We start from the raw sequence: 23,045 nt of genomic DNA on the forward strand, positions 1-23,045 counted from the left end.
CACAGTAAAGAATGCACAGGATGGGCTTCCCTGGTGTCACAGTGGTTAAGAACCCGCCTGCCAATGTAGGGGACACAGGTTCGTGCCCTGGTCCAGGAATATCCCACATGCCACAGAGCAGCTAAGCCCGTGCACCACAACTACTGAGCCTGCGCTCTAGAGCCCGCAAGCCACAACTACTGAAGCTCGCAAGCCACAACTACTGAAGCCTGCGTGCCTAGAGCCTGTGCTCCGCAACAAGAGAAGCCACTGCAATGAGAAGCCCGCGCACTGCAACGAAGAGTAGCCCCCGCTCGCTGCAACTAGAGAGAGCTTGCATGCAGCAATGAAGACTGCAACGAAAAATAATAAATAATTATTTATTTATAAAAAATAAAAATAGCAAATAAAATAATTTTATTAGTAAATAATAAAAAAATAAATTTATTTTAAAAAAGAATGCACAGGAGATAATATGAGCTGACCTTGCACACAATCCATAATTTTTTAAAGTATTTTTATTTATTTATATATTTTTAATTGTTTTCTTTTTTTTTTTTGCTGTGTTGGGTCTTGGTTGCTGTGCACGGGCTTTCTCTAGTTGCAGTGAGTGGGGGCTACTCTTTGTTGCAGTGCTCGGGCATCCTCTAGCAGTAGCTTCTCTTGTTGCGGAGCACAGGCCTTAGAGCACACGGGCTTTAGTAGTTGTGGCACGTGGGCTCAGTAGTCGTGGCTCACGGGCTCTAGAGCGCAGGCTCAGTAGTTGTGGCGCATGGGCTTAGCTGCTCCGCGGCATGTGGGATCTTCCCAGACCAGGGATTCGCAGGCAGATCCATCCTTCCATCCTTCCTTCCTTCCTTCCTTCCTTCCTTCCTTCCTTCCTTCCTTCCTTCCTTCCTCCCTCCCTTCCTCCCTCCCTCCCTTCCTCCCTTCCTCCCTCCCTTCCTCCCTCCCTCCCTTCCTTTCTTTATTTATTTTTGGCTGTGTTGGGTCTTTGATTCTGTGCGAGGGCTTTCTCTAGTTGTGGCGAGTGGGTGCCACTCTTCATCGCGGTGCGCGGGCCTCTCACTATCGTGGCCTCTCCTGTTGCGGAGCACAGGCTCCAGACGCGCAGGCTCAGTAGTTGTGGCTCATGGGCCTAGTTGCTCCGCGGCATGTGGGATCTTCCCAGACCAGGGCTCGAACCCATGTCCCCTGCATTGGCAGGCAGATTCTCAACCACTGCGCCACCAGGGAAGCCCCAGATTCTTAACCACTGTGCCACCAGGGAAGTCCACAATCCATAATTATATTAAACAAAGAGGAAAACATAGTTGCAACAGTTAAGTTGAAAAACATCGAAAAGTTTTTATGTTAAGTTAAAAAAGAAGCTAAACCAAACACTGTTACATGAAAAATATAAATACATGTGGACAAATTAAGGGGTCTTAAAAAATGTTTCACTTGAATGGAAGGGCTATACATGAATTATTTTCTAAAACAAAATTTTGGCACATTATTAGCATATTCACAATATAGAGAAAATTGCAGGGAAATATCTGCTAAATGAAACACAGCATTCACAGACCTTGGAAAGATAAATAAAAAGGGCAGGTAGGTATAAGAAAAGACAAATACAAAGAAGTCTGGAATTTAATTATGAGTATTACTGCCATTATATATTACACACATAATCACGTTTTATCTTTCCTCTGAGTTTGGACTTATAAGAGCCATGAGAAAACAATGTTTGGGGTGAGGGAGAAAGCTTCACTATGTTCAAATTTGCTTCTGACACAGTCATTAGGATTTTCAGTTAAGTTTAGATGGACTGAATTATTTCATTTTTTTGTTCATTTACTGCCCAACCCTTCACACTTCCTAAATATACATTTATCCTAGTTTAAGAATCCCTTTCAAATAATGCATCAATCAATCCTAATCTTTCTGGTTCTACTCCTTAAAAACAGTAATCCCCTGACCCCAAAAATTTTAATAAAAAATGACCATGTGATCTCTCTTTTCCATTACATATAACACCTATCCTTTAGGTTAAGATTGATGCCCAAAGCAGATGATCTAACACTCTGTTTTGAGGTCCAGCCCTTGGGTTTCTAAAACACCATTTGAAGGAGTTATCTGCAGTTTACATATGATTTCAATATCACAGCTAAAAATAGCAGCTCCAAAGCACATGTTCTACTGACTAATTTGGTGGGGCACTGTATGAATGACCCTTGGATACAACAAGATGGTATCAGGATCATTCATTAATTTCAAAACATATTTACTGAGGCCGTTCCAAGCTCAACGGGTTTACAGTCTGTCAGGGTGAAGAGACAAGTAAATATGCAATTATAACACAGTGTGATAGTGGTTATAATAGAGGCATAAACTTACTTAACCTGGAGAATTAGGGAAGGCTTCCTGGGAGAGGTGGCACTCAAGCCCAGTCTTTTTTTTTTTTAAATAAATTTATTTATTTATATTTATTTTTGGCTGCACTGGGTCTCCGTTGTTATGCGCGGGCTTTCTCTAGTTGCGACAAGCAGGGGCTACTCTTTGTTGCAGTGCACCGGCTTCTCATTGCGGTGTCTTTTCTTGTTGCAGAGCACGGGCTCTAGGCACGTGGGCTTCAGTAGTTGGGGAACGAGGGCTCAGTAGCTGTGGCTCACGGGCTGTAGAGTGCAGGCTCAGTAGTTGTGGCGCACAGACTTAGCTGCTCCGCGACAATGTGGGATCTTCCCGGACCAGGGCTCGAACCCGTGTCCCCTGCACTGGCAGGCAGATTCTTAACCACTGTGCCACCAGGGAAGCCCTCAAGCCCAGTCTTGAAGGGTAAGCAGGACTTAGCCAAATTAATGAATGTTCAGGTAAAGGAAGCATCAGGTGCAAAGGCAAGGCGGCATGAGAGTGCATGAACCCTTTGGGAAGCTGCAAGTTGATCATCTGACTAGCATAAAATGCTTGTCAGAATGGCAGAAGATGAGGCTGAGGAAGGAAGCATGAAACAAATCCTAAAGGGTCTTATATGCCATGTAATTCCTCCTCCAGGCTGTAACTGTCATTTGTCTCTGAAATACTTAAATAATTTCACTTACATATCTGCCATTCTTATAACTCTGTTTCTAAACCCTAATACTGCATTATGTCAAAGTGTAGTTTTCCATGTCCCTTTGCCAATTTTCTATTCATGACCATCTCGCCGTCTTGATCATTGTAGTAACAGCTACCATTTAGTGAGTGTTTACTCTGTGCCAGGCACTGTACTAAATGCTTAAGATAAATTATCTAATTAAGTCACAGCAAGAAAAAGTACAGCTTTGGAGTCAGACCAGGGTTCAAATTGCAGTTCTGCCCTTACAAAATGTGTAAACCTTGGACAAATTGTTAACCTCATTGAATCTTAAGCTTCCTCACATATTTGATTTGGAAAACTACCACTTCCTTCATGGAGTGTTTTTAAATTTTAAATGAGATATGCAAAGCATTTAATACTCAATAAAAAATAATTCTAATTTTGCTATTACTGTGGTGTCACCTATGCAAAGATATAACCAACTGGTGTCCATACATGAAACCAGCAGAGGGAGCCTCTAATCCATTTCTGGCTTCAAGACCAAGGTAATTATCGGTGGATAGAACTACCTTTGAAACAAAGTAGAAGACAGGATAAAAAGTGATCTGATAGCAGTACCTAGAAGGGAGATAGGGAGATGGGCTGGGGAGTACATAGGTACCTTCAATAGTATTTGTATTGTTCTTAATTGAGTATGGATTCATGAATGTTTGTTCTACTATGATGCTTTAAAACATACATATATGCTATACATATTCTTTTATATGTGTCAAATATTACATAATGTTATATTTAAGTGATCTCAATTCACATGTACCTACATCTCTCCATTTCTAGTTCCTACTTGAGAGCTCCCTTCCTTGTGCTTTTGTCTTACTTCCCTTGGACCTCTTTTATTGCAAGTCAACACTGCCTTTCCTATATTAGACTCCAAGCTGCCTAAAGACAGGGTCAGGTTCTTATTCATTTATGTAGCTCCAACAGCAGTCAGCACAGTACCTTAGGTTTATTTATCAAGTCACACCATCCTTTATTTTCTCTTTACAATTTGAGATATTAATATAACCATATTGTGAAATGTTCTTATTCATTCAAAAATTATAACTTATTAGGGGGACTGGTTAAATAAATTTTGGTATATCCAGTAGTTTAAAAGGATGAGCAAGATCTATATATGTTATTATGCAATCATCTCCAAGTCATATCACTAAGTAAAAGGGCAAGATGGAGAATGATGTATTATGTATATTTCATACATGTGCTTGTCCATACACAGAACATTTCTGTAAGGTTGCATGGCTTCTAGAGAGACGGACTGGGTGTCTGGCATAAAAGGGAGACTTATTTTTCACTACATATTTTTTTGTACTATTTAATCCTTTTACAATGTGAAAGTATGACTTTAACTAAAAGAACAGCTTAATAATTTACTCTTTCAATAAGGAGAAGGTACACACACAAAATTCAAATTGGATCAGAATAAACAGCAGTTTAACAAAAGAATAAATATCTTGAGACAACATATGGTTAATTACCACATAGCTAGCAAGAGCTTTTAGCTCAAAGGAATGAAGGAATCACTGTGCAATGATGTGATCAGGAAAAGCTTCAAAGGGTAAGGTAAGGGAGACTTGACCTAGGTCTTGAAGAATGAGATTTGAATATGCTGAGAGAGAAAGAGAAGGGATTATGGGAAAGGTAAATGCAACGGGCAAAGGTCCCTGTGGCTGAAGCAAAGCTGTGGGGTGGGGCCGAGATGCACAAGACCTGGGTTTTAGCCCCGCTTTGACCTGAAAAGCTACAGCCTCCTGGGGAGGTCACTCTTACCATCCCTGACTCCATTGCTGGCTCCCTACAACAAACTGTAATTGATGATCCCTTGGGTCGCTTCCAGCTCTCTAATAACATGACTCTCTCCATAACTGTAATTGGGGAGGAAGATTAAGACTGCATTTTGGGACTCCTTGAATGGCAAGCAAAAGAATTTAATAATTTGGTCAGAGGAAGCCTGTGAAAGTTTTTGAAAAGAGGAACGTGACTTAGGAACATTGAATTAATATGTGCAACATACTGCAAACACTGTAAGTTTTAGCTAATACCATTATTAATTTGGCATCATTTACAGGGTAGACTAGAGGGAAAAGAGCACATTAACTGGGAGATCTGCAATAATCAGGCAAGCAGGAGATCAACATGGACCAGAATTCAAATGGTAGTAGTGAGTAAACTCTGGGGTCTTGAGTTTGTTTGAATCCCTAGACATTTGTTACTCTAATACATCTGCTCCAAGTTCTTATTTGCTCCCCTCTTCTGGTTCTATTGATTAGTTTTTAGTGTCAGGAAGCATTCTGAGCCTGAAAAGCTATCTCTGCTTGAATCACACTGTCAGGTTTTGTCAAGGTTTATTCTATAGCCTGACTCTTTCTAGCACTGAACTCTCTAGGTGGCCAGTGCAGATTTATACAGATTTCAAATCTTCCTCCAGTTCTCCAGTTAAATGATCACTTCCTCACAGGCAGAGAAGTTCTTTTCTACATTGTTCTCTACCCTACAGCACCTACAGGCTGAATAGAGTAATAGTAATATACTTTAAATGAGGAAGCAATGATTAATTTTCCCCAAATTACCTTTTTAGCACATTACCCGCATGCTCAAATACCTTTAATATTTCCCCTCTGCCTGAGAATCACTTTCCAGCTCTTTATCAGGTATTCAAGGATCTCCAAAATGTGAAAGCAACCAAGTTTATCTGGTTGAAACTCTGCAACAACCAGTCTAGATATTTTTATCCCATGACCATGCCATACTTAAGTGTATGCCTTTGCCTGTTTTCCCATTCCTGGAATGTCTGTCCCATTCTTTGCTATTTATTCAAATCCTATTCATTCTTCCAAAGTACAGTTCAATTATGGCCTACACAGAATTTTCTCCAGTCATTTCAACCCATGTTAAATGCTCACTCATAAGTGTCTAAGCACTGTAAGTCTAAAATATATTCATTTTGGCACTTAATCAAATAGTATCCGATACTTTCATTGTTAGCCAAAACATCTTGTAAATATTTTTCTTGTTGCTCTAAAATAATTTTTAAGTATGATGAAGGAAGAGACTATGCTCTGTGCCTCTTTTGTATCATACTAACATCTTATATAGTAGTGAGAAGAGTAGATACTCATATACTTGTTTAAATGAATAAAAATGAACAAACTTAGGATAAAGTACTTTTATCACCTAACCAACCTGACTTTATAGCATGAGGGAAAAATAAAGAAAAAAGAGATTCTTGAATCAAATAGGGAAAGCATTCATTTGGGATAGGAAAAGGGGCTTTCAAATCCAGGGGACTGTATTTTTTTTTTTTTTTTTTTTTTGCGGTACGCGGGCCTCTCACTGCTGTGGCCTCTCCCGTTGTGGTGCACAGGCTCCGGACGCGCAGGCTCAGCGGCCATGGCTCACGGGCCTAGCCGCTCCGCGGGATGTGGGATCTTCCCGGACCGGGGCACGAACCCGCGTCCCCTGCATCGGCAGGTGGACTCTCAACCACTGTGCCACCAGGGAAGCCCGAGGGGACTGTATTTTATGAATGCTTTCTGTGGTAGGGACAGAGCAGAGAGCAAGTAGCTGGTAAAAAAAAAAGGCCATAAGGGTAAATAAAGAATGAAAATTCTGTTTAAAAAGGTGAGAAACAGACAGGAGGTATGTACCTAGGGAGAAAGTCTGAACTTAGGGAAAGGTAAGCAAGATTGTAGGATGGGAGAGTAAAGGCAAGAGTTCTGTATATGCTTTAGGGTTTATGTAAATGTTGCTCTCCAGAAAATTAAACTTTTAAATTGATCCTGGATGATGAAATTCAAATACAAAATATAAAAAGATAAATAAAAATATATAACCTAAGAGGGTCTTGCCTTTTACTTACAGAAAAGTAAATACAATCAGAATGACATGTTTGCAAAGTATATTCACAATACGGGGCCTGTCACACAAAAGGCAATGTGGAAAGAAAGCCAATTAAGTGCCACAATTTTGGAGTCCCCAGAACTGTGCATATCATGGCCTCTGGTGATGTAGGTTATCAATATACATAACTAATAAACATGTATTTCTTACCTTTGTCTTCTCCCTGCTCACCAATAACCCATACTTCTCTTCCTGAAGTCTGTGCCTTCAAAACATTTGTAATAATATATTGTAATCTCTGTGAATCCAGATTGCAACCAATTCCAATCACTCGATTTGCAGGAAATGCACTCAGTTTCCACGTCACATAGGTCATGATTTCCACTAAATATTACATACAAGGTGAAAATATAAATATTTTAAAAAATGTACTTCTAGCCTAGTTCCTAAACAAAATATTTATTATTTTAATAAGTATATTAAAACTTGTATATACTCTTCTTAGGTCCTAAATGCACTATGAAGCATAACATATTTTAAAATTTATTATATATTATGTAAATTTAATATATTTTAATTTTAATTAATAATTAAAAACAACTAACCAGGTTTCAGCATGATCTTACATAACTTTGCTGTTAAATATAAATTTTTAAGAGAGGAAAACAGATAATTTCCTAGAGCAGTTAAGCGAGAAAGATGAAAACTGGGTACAGAAAATCAGAAAATAATTTTTTTCATTGATCAAGTTCTCTTTTATATCTAGCTTAAGCTGAATTTCTATCTTTAAATTAAAATACTGATTCATATACTACCACCATGTTATACAGCATTATCAACAAAAATACAACTATTTTTTTCTTATGTGACAAAAGGATGTCAGGAATTTTTTTTTTTCTTTTTTTGCGGTACGCGGACCTCTCACTGCTGTGGCCTCTCCCGTTGCGGAGCACAGGCTCCGGACACGCAGGCTCAGTGCCCATGGCTCACGGGCCCAGCCGCTCCACGGCATGTGGGATCTTCCCGGACTGGGGCACGAACCCGCATCCCCTGCATTGGCAGGCGGACTCCCAACCACTGCGCCACCAGGGAAGCCGGGATGTCAGGAATTAAACCAACATTCCTCAATCAATTGCTATAGGAGAACAAGTGAAATTCGTATCATACTCCTATATTGGGAACATTAAAAAAAAATCTGTTCACCAATTTGAGTCCAGTACCACCTAATTCTTTGAAAAAAATTTCTCAAATAATTTGAGAAACAATTTAAAATACAAAATGTTAAAAATGCACTCTGGTGTGCTCACTAACATTTTATGACACTTCAGAGTTAACAAAGGAGCCTTCTATAATCTACTGCATCTTTCTCTTGGGCATTTAACCATTTTCTCACTGAGAAAGGCATGGCTAACAACCTGGAACATATTAATAGTAATATTATATAAAAAATTGTAAGTTGTAACCTTCTAGTTAATGACAGTCAGAAGAAGTAACTGGTTGACAGGATATGGAAAATACTGCATTGTTCATCATAAGAGCAATTTAACTGAATGCTCTGGCTGTCCCTTTATAACCTTGTTTTATGACTTTTATCAGAAATGGCAATTCTACTGATACACTGGACCACCAAATTTATTTAAAATAAAGTCTTGTACCTGGCTGAGATGCAACGAGCAGGATGCCATGTGGACTATAATGTCCCAGAGCTGCAACAAAGGCTCTGAACATATCCACATTTCTCTGTACCACGTCGAGGTAGGACTGAGAACTACCCAGAGAGTTGACTGTGAAGATCACCACCTTGGAATGAGTAGAGGCAGACAAATCTAATGAATAAAAAGAAACAGTCTGAGTTCAAGATAAAGGTTTTAACCAAGTTCTTGTTCATGATAATCAGGTTCTTCTTTTCTACAATTAGACAGCTTTTAGCACAATTGCCTCTAGATCAATCCTGTGTCCATAGGAAGGATACAAAGTGCTGAGGTTTGCCTCCAGAAAGAGGATTAAAAGCAAGAGTGTATCCCAGGGGAGGAAAGAGCAAAAAAGATAAAATAAATTACAGAATCCAGACTCCACAAACAGGGAATTAGGTTTCTACGTAATTCACAATTTTCTTAGAAAAAATAAATAATATGCTATAGGCAGAATGCACCTATAGCATAAATAATATGCTATAGGCATAATCAATTACATCACTGATTTTTTTTTAAGCTCTAGGTCCATCCATGTTGCTGCAAATGGCATTATTTCATTCTTTTTATGGCTGAGTAATATTCCATTTTTTATATATACCGCATCTTTTTCTTTTTAATTTTTATTGGAGTATAGTTGCTTTACATGTTGTGTTAGTTTCTACGGTACAACAAAGTGAATCAGCTATACATATACTTATATCCCCTCTTTTTTGGATTTCCTTCCTATTTAGGTCACCATAAAGCACTGAGCAGAGTTCCCTGTGCTATACAGTAGGTTCTTATTAGTTATCTATTTCACACATAGTATCAATAGTGTATATATGTCAATCCCAATCTCCCAACTCATCCCACCCCCCCCTTCCCCCTTGGTATCCATACGTTTGTTCTCATCACTGATTTTTAAACTGCGAGTTTAGGAGTCCTAGACCTCCTTGAAAGTGACTAAGAGGCCATGTAGGAATGGGAATAAGCAGAAAGAAAGCTGGCAGGCACAGCATAGTGTTGTTTGTATCTGTTTTATTTATTAAGGATTCTACTCCAAAGAGGAAGAAAATTATTTGAAAATCTTTAAATCAAGATAAAACATCTTGGCTCATTTTTTTTACTGACTTTTCCTTACATTGAAGCCCAGTGTCTTGGTTTTAGGTTCTTCTAATGGGGCTTACATGTAAGCAACTGTTATGACTTAGGAAAAGCTGTTCTCCAGAATTCACGTCTCTGATCCTCAAGCATACTTATGCTATTTTACAACTACATTACTCTCTATTACACAGTGTGTTTTACAGAAGTACATGCCAAAACAGTGGCCAGAATTATAAGTATCAGAAACAACAGAAAAATAATAAAGTAACTAGGGTGATATCAGTTCAGTCAACATGTGTAAATGATTATTAGCATCTCAGCAAGGCAATGAGTAGATTCCAGGGTTTATAGTCTTAATTAAGCCTATAAGGCCATTTTCCTAAACAAGTTGCAGAATGAAACCCTTGTGTAAGGTGTCCACTGGGAAATGCATTATCCAATTTTAATTCATAATCTGACACAGCTGTGTGGGTAGATCCAAAAACTGAAGTCCTGCATCTTAATTATGATTCTTCATGAGTCCTCTTAAGTAAATAATGCCTATGTTCTAGTGTTCAGAATAGATACCTGGTAATGAGTCAAAATCTCAGCATTGGAAGACATTAGAACTGAAAGGGATACAGTTAATACTTCCATGCCACTTCTATGTGCCAGGTACTGTTCTAAGACCTTGACCTGTATTTACTCATTTAATGTAATCCACAACACACTGTGGGGCAATATCATTCCCATTTTACAGATGAGGAATCTGAGGCACAGAGAAGTTAAGTAACCTGCTCAAAGTCATAGAGCTAGTAAGTAGCAGAGCCAGAATTCAAGCCCAGGCAGACTGGCTTCAGAGTGCTGTTCAACACTATGCTATATTTAGAAACTCAGTCCTATACCCTCATAAAGTTGAGGAAATTGATATCTGGAAGGATTAGGTAGCTTGTCCATACTACTGTATTAAATACCAGTGAACAGTTGAATTTATGACCCTACAGTTTGGCCCCAACCTATCTTGCCAGGATCATATTTCCTTTCTTTTCCTTCTTTAGCTTCCTCTACTTTGAATGATGAAATGCCCTCACCCTCAAGGTTGACTTATAAGTAAACAAAGTAGTAGCTGTCTAATATGATTTCAGAAGTGCAAGAAAGCCTTCCTACTCTAAAGCCTTTTAATCTCTCCATAGGCCTGGGGTGGACACAGGCTTCTGTAAGTTTAAAAAGCACCTCAGGTGATTCTCACACAAGGGATCAATCCATAACCCATGTTTTAAGAACCACTGGCTATTGAGAAAATTTTACTTTGCTCCATATGTCAAAAACAGCTTTTTTTGTTTGTTTTTGGCCATGCCACACAGCATGTGAGATCCTAGTTCCCTGACCAGGGATCCAACCCATGCTCCCTGCAGTGGAAACCTGAAGCCCCAACTACTGGACCGCCAGGGAACTCCCAACAACAACTTATTTTTTAATTTGCAACTATTGAACACTTTTTTCTTGAGGCACACACATACACATACTCATACACCCAAATATCTATGCTTGTATATGCAGAGACTATTTCTGGAGTGAATCATAAGAAATTGGTAACAAACATGTTTGAAACTCCTGCTTACTAACTGTGTGACCAAAGCCACAATCTCTCTCAGCCATCTATAAAATAAAGTAAGAGAAGTAATGGAATATATGTAAACTATCTAGCTTATATTACTGGATTCCCTGAAAAAAAATGGCATCTATTATTATTATTAAGGATAAGGGACCAACATAATAGTGTCTTCAGCCAGGAAATGACATGATCAAAATAATATCATAGGATAATTATTCTCTTAGCTATGTTTAATATAAAATAAAAGTAATCAGCAGAAAGGAAACAGGAACCCTCATATACTGCTGGTGAGAGTATAAATTAGTACAGCTTAATAATATACATTTTAAAAACACCTTTGACCCAGTAATTCTACTTTATCCTACTAGGTAGAGAAATACACAAAGATTTTTATTACATTACAATGTTCTCTGCAGCATTATTTGCAATCACAGAAAAACACAAAAAAACTAAATGTCTACCAATAGGAGACAGACATCCATATGATGGAATATTATTATAAAGCTGTTCAAAGATATAGAGCTATTTAGACCTCTATGTGCTATTAATAATGATCTTCAAAATGATACTATAAATTAATAATAACTTAAACACAGAATTGCGATATCACCTAGCAATTCCATTTCTGGGTACATACCAAAAAGAACTGAAAAGAGGTGTTCAAACAAAAACTTGTACAAAAATGTTCACAGCAGCACTACTGACAATAACAAAAAGATGCAACCCAAATGTACATCAACTGATAAGTGGATAAATAAAATGTGGCATATCCAGACCATAGAATATTATTCAACCATAAAAAGGAGTGATAAATGCTACAATATAGATGAACCTTGCAAACATTATACTAAGTGAAAGAAGCCAGACACAAAAGGCCGCATATTGTGTAATTCCACGTATATGAAACATCCAGAAGAAGCAAATCCAGAGTAGATCAGTGGTTGCCAGGGCCTGGGGAAAAGGGAAAATGGGGAGTGATTGCTTAATGTGTAGAGGGTTTCCTTTTGGGGTGAGGAAAATGTTCTGGAACTAGATATTCGTGACAGTTGCACAACACTGTGAATATACTGAATGTCACTAATGGTAAATTTATGCTATATGTATTTTAACACAATAAAAAAAGGGATAAAAATATTAAGTGCAAAAAACAAGTGCAGAACCAGTTTCCCCAATCTGACTCCTGAAGCAACTACTCTTAACAGTTCCTCAGTATCTCTCCAGATTTAGTCTATGCACACACTGTTTGTTTAGGTATGTATAGTATGCATGTTTGCAGGCTCATATATACCTATGCACAGCCCTCCCCAAAGTATTTTAGTAGCTATTTAAAAAATCCAAATGGAGAAAAGTACAACTCTAGGATGATCATCAATGCCTGTCATGATGGGGCATTACTAAAATTTCCAAATGAGCTTACTTTCCCAAAATTATTAACACACTTCTCCATATCATAGAACATATTTGAGATGTTAGCTAATATTATATTTTAAATTACCTCATGTAATAGTAATTATCAGGAATATGCAATCAAAATTAACAAGGGGAACATGAAAGTTGCCCCAATATAGTGCTCATTCATTCAAAACTCCTTACTTGGTGGCAAGTACCACATCCTATATATCTACTCCAAGGATTCTATTCTTTCAATTATCTGAAACAATAGTTATTGATGGTTAATGAGACACATAGGAAGAAACAATTTCCTCAGGTCCTAAATGGCCTCACAACCTCTAGGGTCCATGTACTAAACAGTCTCCTGGAGTGATTTGGAAGAGTGAAGAGGTCCCTTAAGAACTTCAGTACCTGGAAATGAGAGGCACAAGAGACTATCCAGCTCCCCAAAGGATCCTCTGTACAAGGCCTACAAAAGGACCATTAAAGGAACTATTGTACTCTTTCCAGAGAAGGAAAATAAATCCATTGTATCCTACAGGGATCCAGAGGCTTGCTAGAACTATTACACCCAATTTTTATAACCTATAGGTATAATTTCAACTTTTTGATCCACCGCGGTTCTTAGTACATTCAGCCTTGTGAAACCACGTCTCAATATTTTATTTGGAAAATATGGTTAAGAAAATAACCATATTTTATTTGGAAAATATGGTTAAGAATATGGTTTAAAAATATGGTTAACATTCCCCAGTGGCGCAATGGTTAAGAATCCACCTGCCAATGCAGGGGACACAGGTTTGAGCCCTGGTCCAGGAATATCCCACATGCCGTGGAGCAACTAAGCCCGTGCACCACAACTACTGAGCCTGTGCTCTAGAGCCCATGAGCCACAACTACTGACCCCACGTGCCACAACTACTGAAGCCAGCATGCCTAGAGCCCATGCTCTGCAACAAGAGAAGCCACTGCAATGAGAAGCCCACAACGCACCACAACGAAGAGTAGCCCCCACTCCTTGCAACTAGAGAAAGCCCGCGCGCAGCAATGAAGACCCAACACAGCCAATAAATAAAATAAATAAATTTATTAAAAAAAAAAAAGAATACACAAGACCTGAGTAAGGAAAGGCAAAGGAAAGCTAAGCAACTATAGCATATTACAACCTGACTCTAGCTATAACCTGGTTTTTGGAGACTAAACATTCTCTAGTTCAATGGCTTTCCACTTTTTTTTGATCATGCATCCCTGGTAATAAAATAACTTTATTCCCACATCCCCAAATCTGGTATTTACCTACATATATACATCTGTACTAATATATTATGTACATTGTTAAATATATGCAAATCTTTTGAATTAAAAAGATTTTAAAAATTACTTTTTTAACATTCTAAATTTTATTTATTAATGATACAAATCCCTCTTTTGTTCTTATTAAAATTCATTTTAACAATATATTTTTAGTGAAAGCAATGTGAATGAATTTTTTTTTTAATCTTGGTTTAGCACTTTGCTATATACCAAGAGGTATGTATTAATTCCCACTTTACAGATGATAAAACTGAACTTTGAGAGATTATATAATCTGACAAATGGCAGAGCTAGTATGCAAACCCCCATGTCTAACTCTAAAATCAGTGTTCTTAACCAATATATTATGAAAAAGGAAGCAATCAGAGAAAACAATTTATACTAAGGTATAATTCAGAGACTGAAAATAAATCCTTCCAACCAATTTGAATGTTATTTGCTTATCTGACTCTTATTAACCTAATTAGTTGCAATCTGTATGACTTTAGGTAAGTCCCTTAATTTATATGAACCTCAGTTTCCCAATATGTAAAATGAGGGACCTAGACTAGGTGATCTTTAAGATGCTTTCAGCAATAAAATTCTAGGACTCAAGGCAGAGCACAGAGAATTTTTAGGGCAGTGAAACAACTCTGTTTGATACCATAATGGTGGATACATGTTTGATTTGTCCACACCTATAGAATATACAAAGACAAGAGTGAACCCTAATGTAAACTATGGACTTTGGATGATAATGATGTGTCCAGGGAGGTTTATCAATTATACCACTTAGGTAGGGGATACTGACAATGCAGAGGCTGTGCATGTGTGGGGGCAGGGGGTATACAGGAAATCTCTGTACCTTCTGCTCAATAATACTCTGAACCTAAAACTGCTCTAAAAAATAAAGTCTACAAAAAAATTCTAGGACTCAAATATAAGGGCAAACAAGGCACAAATCTTTTAAGCAGAATAACCAGACCTTTGCTGATCTCCACATTAGGCAGGTTGAATATGTCAAGGTCCATTATCACTCCTTTAGTCCCTTCTGAGAGGTCTAAGAGGACCAGTCTGTCTGCAATGCCCTGTACAGTACAATAAGAAAAAGAATAGCATTACACTGCACATGGCCAATTACTCAGTTTAAATTCATTCAGAAGTGAGAGCTAAGGGAGAACGAATACATAGGCCTATGTGCTCTCTTATGAAGGAAGTAGCACAATAGCAATAAAAGGGACATGAAAGCAAGAAAATACTATGCACTTGAATAATGTGATCCTTTAGGCTTAACTAAAAACTGGGCTCTAACAGGGCTTAACTCAGAAGTCACAGAGTGCAGGTTTTTTTTGATGGGATAATGAGTAATAAAGATGACATGGTGCACTCAATATGTTTGTTATTGTTCTTCCGTTTATGTTTTCGTTTTGTCATAATTTCCATTCTGAAAGAACTTAGAGTGATTTTTTTTGGTCTATTTTTTGGTCTATTTTAGCATCAATGTCAACACTAATGCCAAGTTTCTCTTAAAAAGAAAAAAAGATAATAATCATAAAGCTAAAATAAAACCCAATTATCATGCAGTTCTCTCCCCAGAGATCTCATGGAAAATACTTCACATGCCTATAGACAGCTTTCTAGGTGCCATGGTGGGCTGACCATAAACAACAGGATGGAAACTCCTAAGAGTCGATTTATCTTTGTGGAAGTCCTTTTTCCAAAGCAGCCAGGGATATGAGTATCTCTCCTATCTTAAGGTGCAGGAGCAAGACTACCCAGGGATCTACCAGACTATGAGGCAGAAAGTGTACAGGAAGCAATCCAGCCTTGCTACTTATTAACTTTGCAAGACTGAGCAAGTCACTGAACTTTGTCTTATTTCTTGGAGTTATGAAGATTAATTATGTGACAAAGGGCTGACAAAGAGCAGTCCTCTCTAAATGGTACCTATTAATTTTATTAACATTAACCACACTCATAAGAGAAATGCAAAGAAAACTATGAGTTACCATTTTTCATTTATCAGACATGCAAAGATCCCAAAGTTTAACAGTAGTGTGAGAAAACAGGTATTCTCAAACACTGTGGGAATGAGAATGAACTAGCACAATTGATATGAGGGATAATTTGACAATTTCTGTCAAAGTTTAAAAACACAGGGACTTCCCTGGTGGTCCAGTGGTTAAGACTTTGCCTTCCAGTGCAGGGGGTGCAGGTTCGACCCCTGGTTGGGGAGCTAAGATCCCACATGCCTCATGGCCAAAAAACCAAAACATAAAAACAGAAGCAATGTTGTAACAAATTTCAATACAGACAAAAAGGAAAAAAAAGGTCTGCATCAAAAAAAAAATCCTTATTAAAAAAAAAATAAAAACACAACTCCCTTAATCCATCAACCTCATTTGTAGAAATCATCCTACAAGTTTATTAGTACATGTGTAAAATGATAGAATATGTATAAGGATATTCAAAAGACTAGAAACAAACTAAATGTCCATCAATAACCACAACAAGGCAGTGTTACATAGTGGTTTAAAGCAGAGCTTCTCAAGCTTTAAGGGATCGCCATTTAATAGATCAGTGAAGCACATGGGTTACCAGAAATTTTGTAAAAATGCAGATTTACTTCCTTTGATCTGCAGTAGGGCTTGAGATTATGTATTTCCAATAAAATCTCAGATGATGCCAATGCCACACGTTGGGTAATAAGGATCTAGAATACAGGCTCTGTAAATAGATTGCCCAACCTCAAACCCTGGCTCCTTTTATTAATACTGTGACTTTGGGTAAGTTGGGTAACCTCCCTATGCCCTGGTTTCTTCATTTGTAAAATGACAGTAACGATAGTACCTAAGCCACAAGGTTGTTGTAAAAATTAATCAAGTGGGACTTCCCTGGTGGCACAGTGGTTAAGAATCCGCCTGCCAGTGCAGGGAACTCGAGCCCTGGTCCAGGAAGATCCCACATGCCGCAGAGCAACTAAGCCTGTGAGCCACAACTACTGAGCCTGAGCTCTAGAGCCTGCGAGCCACAACTACTGAGCCCATGTGCCACAACTACTGAAGCCCATGCACCTAGAGCCCATGCTCTGCAACAAGAGAAGCCACTGCAATGAGAAGCCCATGCACTGCAACGAAGAGTAGCCCCCGCTCACTGCAACTAGAGAAGAGTCCGCTCGCAGCAACGAAGACCCAACGAAGACCCAACGCAGCCAAAAAAATCAATCAATTAAAAAAAAAAATGAAACAGGTGTTTAGACAAGTGCCTGGATCTAGTAAGCATTCAGTAAGGGTTAGTTACTGCTGCTACCATCACTTCAACTACTGCCATTATTATGACTACTACTGCACTAGTTGAATATTGTTGCACTATTCGAATATTGTACCTTGTATCAAAATATTAACATTTAAAGGGAAAAACGGAAAAAAACTTTCCAACTAGACAGTTCACAAACAAAGAAATACTGATAGTGCGACTTCTAACAGTTTAAGAAATATGACTTTAAGGGGTCTTCCTACACTTACCAAAAACAAATAAAATTGATAAAACTTAGTACTGTTAGCAACGACAAAAATCAGGTTGATGTGTGCATTGTTATTAGCAGTGTAAATTACACGGTTATTCGCAGTGTAAAGTTCTGCCCTTCTGAAGAGCAATCTAGCAATATGTAATAAGTACCATAAAAACCATTCATGCCCTCTGACTCACTAGTACTATTTCTCAGATTACGTACCCCTAACAGAAAATTCAGACAAGAAAATAAACAACTTGTAAGGCAATGTTTATAGAAGCATTCTATTTACTAACAAAAGGTCTACAAACATTTCAAATTCCACTTAAGAAGGAAGAGTGCATTCAGATGGAGTGTGGAGGAAATGAAAATATAATATGGCAAAAGTTAGCATATACGGTTCTGAACAGTTAGCTTTTAAAATCTTCTAGCTCCCTGGATACAATTTAACTATTTGCTCTAGTAGAACCTACCTCCAAGATATACGTGAATCTTAAATGGAAAGGGAAGAATTTAGATGGCAATCAATCAAACGTTAATAGAAAAGAAAACCAAATACCGGCTATCAAATAAATACATGGAGGAAGAGCTAGTCCAGCAGTCCCCAACCTTTTTGGCACCAGGGACAGGTTTCGTGGAAGACAATTTCTCTTCAGACCGGGGGCGGTGGGGCGGTGGGATGGATGGCTCAGGCGGTTATGGTTCAGGCGATGGGGAGCGGCAGATGAAGTTTTACTCGCTCGCCCACCGCTCACTTCTTGCCTGGTTCCTAACAGGCCACAGACCGGTAGTGGTCCTCGGCCCGGGGGCTGGGGACCCCTGAGCTAGTCTATTCTGGTCTACATGGCTCAAATGACACAGACATGCTGTTACCATGATACTGGGCCCTGGAGGGTCTTTCAACCTCTATGAAGGGGAACTTAAGCCTTTCTGAAAATAATTTATATAGAAAAGATCTAGTAAAAAGGACTGATGGAAAAATAGGCAAATCTCAAACTATTGTAAAATATCAAATTAGGAACTATGATCCTAAAAGAAAGTGGAGTAATTACACAAGAAAAGGCAATTGTTTTTAAAAAATGTTAATTTTAGAAATAGCTAAATTAAGTATTATATTAAATAAGAGTTTAATTAAAGCAGCAGGACTCAGAAAACACAAAAGAATTTGTGACTAAGTCAGATGAATGTCAACTTGAGGTTTCCCTTGGATTAGGATGATGAGCCCATTGTTCAAATCATGTTTTCAAAGCCTATTCCACGACTAACTACTAATTAAGAAGCAACATTACTGATGACAGCTTTCACATATTTTTTTGTCAGCTTACTAAATATATTTTAAGGCAAAATGAAGTTTTCCCACATGACAAAATGAAGCCATTATTTCTTGTGTGTTAAATAGAAACTGCCTAAAAGTGTAGCAATATGACAGATGTATTTATAACCACTATGCTTACATACCTTTGCTGAAATTGCTAATGTGCAGGCAATTCCCAGTTCTCCACCGCCAACCACAGTAATTTTATTGACTGTTTTATTCTCATGATTTGCCCAGTTCTTTGAATTTGTATCTGAGACACCTAAAAAGTAAAGTGAACTATCATAAGAATTTAAAAATATCAAAAATCTTTTTAGCATCTTAAAAAAAATACACCAAAGTTCAATAACTTGGACAGAAAACATGGTACTAGGCACTCCATAATAGACATTCAAAAATATTGTTGAACAAATGAAATGCAAGAAAGACAGGAATCTCATAATAAATATTCTACTAAATAGAGGCTATCATTTTAAAAAGAAAATATCTTTCCAAACATTTAAAAAATATTATATAAGACTCTTAAAAAAATAGGATTTCCATAATTGTGAAAAACATTGTGATTCTTACTGCTCTAGTCTACAATGCAAAAAAATGTTTAACATGAAATTTTGCAAGCATGGGTATTTTGCTTTATCCTCAATGAGAAACGATGAGAATCATAGATTCTCTGGTCCAGTATACTGAATGAGGCAAAAAGCCACATAAACATATAATGAAAAAAGCTTGGGATCATTAATATATATCAAGTGGTTTTGAAAATAACAAATTATTTTAGCTGTCAGGATAAAAGTAATCTTTTACATTTTAAGAAACCATATTCATTGGAACTGTATGGTAATACTTACCTTACAATAAACATATAGGAATTTTTGATTCAACACAGATATGTACATACACAAGCATGTATTTATTTAGAGAAATCAAGTAGCAGAGAGTAAAGGATATTAATGAGAAACTGTAAACTCATAACTCTTATGATTAAACAAAAATACAAACCTTCAGTGATTTTTGCAATATAGGCTAGCAAGTCTACCTGCTGTGCCTCATCAGATGATGGCAGAGAATACAGGGGAAGTTCTTCTTGAAACTTGGCAATCATTTCTTTAATTAATCCAACAATGACAGATTTAGGCTACAGAACACACACAAAGGGAAAAGTTATGCAAAAATTTTGCTAAGGAATATTACCTTGTTACAGAGTTAGCCAAAAGAAAGTATTACGTCATGCTCTCATTTTTCGAAAACTACCATACAAATTATATGATACTTTTAACTGTTTTAATACATTTAATTGAAAAAAATTAATTTTTTAGCTGAAAAAAAAAGGGAGAAATGCTAACCCACATCTCCAAAAAGTGGGAAAACAGCATAAATGTGCTTACTAGCAGAGTACCTATATCTGGGAATGGTCTTGTCTGCCTTTTTTTAACTTTTTATTTTGAAATAATTGCAGACTTACAGAAAAGTAGCAAAAAAATAGTACAAAGAATTTCCATATACTCTTCACCCAGATTACTCGAATGTTAACATTTTATCAGATTTGCTTTCTTAGTCTCTTTTCCTCTATTTTCTGAACCGAGAGTAAACTGAAGATATGATACCCCTTCACCCCTAAATACTTTAGCATATATTTCCTAAAAGAAAGAACAAAACATTCTCCTATATAACCACTATCAAATCATAAAATTAATACTAATATTTATCTAATCCAGTACCGTTCATTTTAATTTAACTGGTTAAGCAACCTTAGTGAAATGCACTTAACCTCTCTGAGCTTCAGTATTATTAGCAATACAATGTGAAAAATAATTCCCAATAATATGAGAAACAAATGAGCTAATGTATGCAAATTGTATGTTGTGAGTGTAAAATACGTTTTTTATTATTATTAGGAATATTCAGTGGCTTGCTCATTCTAAAAACTGCTTAATTTCTCAGAGTCTAGGTTTCACTCTAATAATTTTTTTTTTTGCGGTACATGGGCCTCTCACTGTTGTGGCCTCTCCCGTTGCGGAGCACAGGCTCCGGACGCGCAGGCTCAGCGGCCATGGCCCACGGGCCCAGCCGCTCCGCAGCATGTGGGATCTTCCCGGACCGGGGCACAAACCCGTGTCCCCTGCATCGGCAGGCGGACTCTCAACCACTGCGCCACCAGGGAAGCCCACTCTAATAAAATTTTTATTAGAATAAAAAAACTCATATACCTTTAAAGACTAAGCAGATAACATAATGTGTGAAGTTGTCAAGTGTAAGAAAATTTGGGGAGATGGTCACTGTGGTAAATTGCAAAGAGTACATGTATAGTCATTCAAATTCATATTAAGAACAAAACAAAGCAAAATAAAACCACTGTGCTGTTCAAACAAAATTCTGTAGGCCTAATGCAGCACACTGACTCTCTTGGGGAAAATGTCTGCAATCCTTGGCCTAGATGACCTCTAGATTCCTTCTAGCTCCAAACTCTGTAGAGTTATACTATGTAATTCCAACTGCACGTGGAACTTAAAGTTTACGTAGTACTTTTAAAAATCATAACATCATACTTTTTTTAAATTGAAGTATAGTTGATTTACAATGTTGTGTTATAGCTTCAGGTGTACAGCAAAGTGATTCAGTTATATATATATATATATATATATATATATATATATATATTCTTTTTCAGATTCTTTTCCATTATATAGGTTATTACAATATACTGAATATAGTTCCCTGTGCCATATTATCTATTTTATATATAGTAGTGTGTATCTGTTAATCCCAAACTCCTAATTAATCCCTCCCCCTCCCCCAAATGTAGTTCTTCTAAATAGGGCCATTTAAATAATATAATATCTTCTTAAGACTAGTTTTAGCTTATAATAAAGAGGTTCAGAATAGTAAAATGGAATCAATACTGTCTGATCTGAAATCAAGCACAACCTTGACTAGATTATAGGACTATCTCTGAGTATTTATTAAACAAACAAAAGTATGAAAAGAGATGCCAAAGAAAACCAGAAAGAGGAAACAGGAAAGATAAATTCCCACAATAGGGCACAGATGTCAAAATACTGTTAAAGGATAGTATTTTTTTTTAAAGTTGTAAAAATGGATGAAAGAGATAAATAGACAATTCAAAAAAGAAGAAACGTACATGATAAATAAATGTATGATAAGATTTCAATTTCTCAAATAACCAAAGAACTAAACATTAAGGTTAAGACATCATTTTTGTCCTTCCAACTAACGAATTTTTATCATGCCCTATTCGTCACATTTAACTGGTAATCTTATTTAAATCACCAAGTAATGCAAATAATGCACAGGTTCATAAAGTAAAAGATTAATGTTTCCCCACCTAAACTCCACTACTGACAATTTGGTATGCAGCTTTTCTTTTTCTATTTCTTTTTTTCTTCTTTATAAAAGTTTTATTTATATGAAAAAAATAGAAAACCATAAAACAATATGAAATGCATCCACAATTGCATATCCTTTTACAATATGTATATAAAATAAGAAGTGATAATCCTAATGCCCTCCTTTACTTCAACCTCACTCCTCTCTGACAGATCCCTGTCCTCCTGTCCTACAACTTTCTGGGTATATACAAATATATTATAAATTATCCTTTCATAAAAGTTGTAGTTACTTACAAAAATGAGAGCAGATTCTACATCCTTCTAAGTAAATGAACCATAGAGATAAGCAAAGGTTTGTTTTGTTTTAATGATAGTACCTTCTTTTATAGCACCCTTTAGAGCAAAGGTGCTGTAAAACAGGTACCCCCCCCCATACTGATTTCTATTGATGGTAGAATTACAACATTTTGTCTACCTCTTGGAGGCCAATTTGGGAATATATAAGAATAGCCTTCAAAATATTTTAAAACTTTGACCCAATAATTCCATTCCTAGAGATTTATCATTAGGAAATTATTAAAGATTTATAAGATATATACATTTATATTTACATATATATTTAAGGATGCTCATTATTAAATTTCTAACAGCAATCTACATCAGGCAACCATTAAAAACCATGTGTTTTGAAAATATTGTTTAATATGGAAAAATGCTCAATATAATGATAGATGAAATATGCAGAATACAAAATTGCATAATGTGAGGGCTTGTATTTTTGTTCTGTTTTGTTTTGTTTCTGTTTTCTAAGTCTGGGCCATTTATTTTTATTTATTTATTTTTTTACTTTTATGTTTATTTATTTGGCCATGCCAAATTAGT

The 23,045-nt window shown here is 37.0% G+C and overlaps 1 protein-coding gene across 9 annotated transcripts in view; it reads right to left on the bottom strand.

Annotated features, from left to right (window-relative positions):
* The window catches only part of UEVLD (UEV and lactate/malate dehyrogenase domains), a 46,620-nt gene that overhangs the window by 6,679 nt on the left and 16,896 nt on the right, over positions 1 to 23,045 (bottom strand). For all 9 annotated transcript variants that reach the window (XM_004321530.4, XM_033862613.2, XM_033862612.2 and 6 more), the window contains 5 exons: positions 19,816 to 19,951; positions 18,960 to 19,078; positions 14,976 to 15,078; positions 8,590 to 8,760; positions 7,145 to 7,318 (listed from right to left, as the gene is read on the bottom strand). In XM_004321530.4, coding sequence (XP_004321578.3) covers positions 7,145 to 7,318; positions 8,590 to 8,760; positions 14,976 to 15,078; positions 18,960 to 19,078; positions 19,816 to 19,951 — 703 coding nt within the window. The remainder of the gene's footprint in view (positions 1 to 7,144; positions 7,319 to 8,589; positions 8,761 to 14,975; positions 15,079 to 18,959; positions 19,079 to 19,815; positions 19,952 to 23,045) is intronic.

Source organism: Tursiops truncatus, chromosome 8 (assembly GCF_011762595.2).
Source record: "Tursiops truncatus isolate mTurTru1 chromosome 8, mTurTru1.mat.Y, whole genome shotgun sequence".
In the NCBI taxonomy this organism is placed as follows: domain Eukaryota; kingdom Metazoa; phylum Chordata; class Mammalia; order Artiodactyla; family Delphinidae; genus Tursiops; species Tursiops truncatus.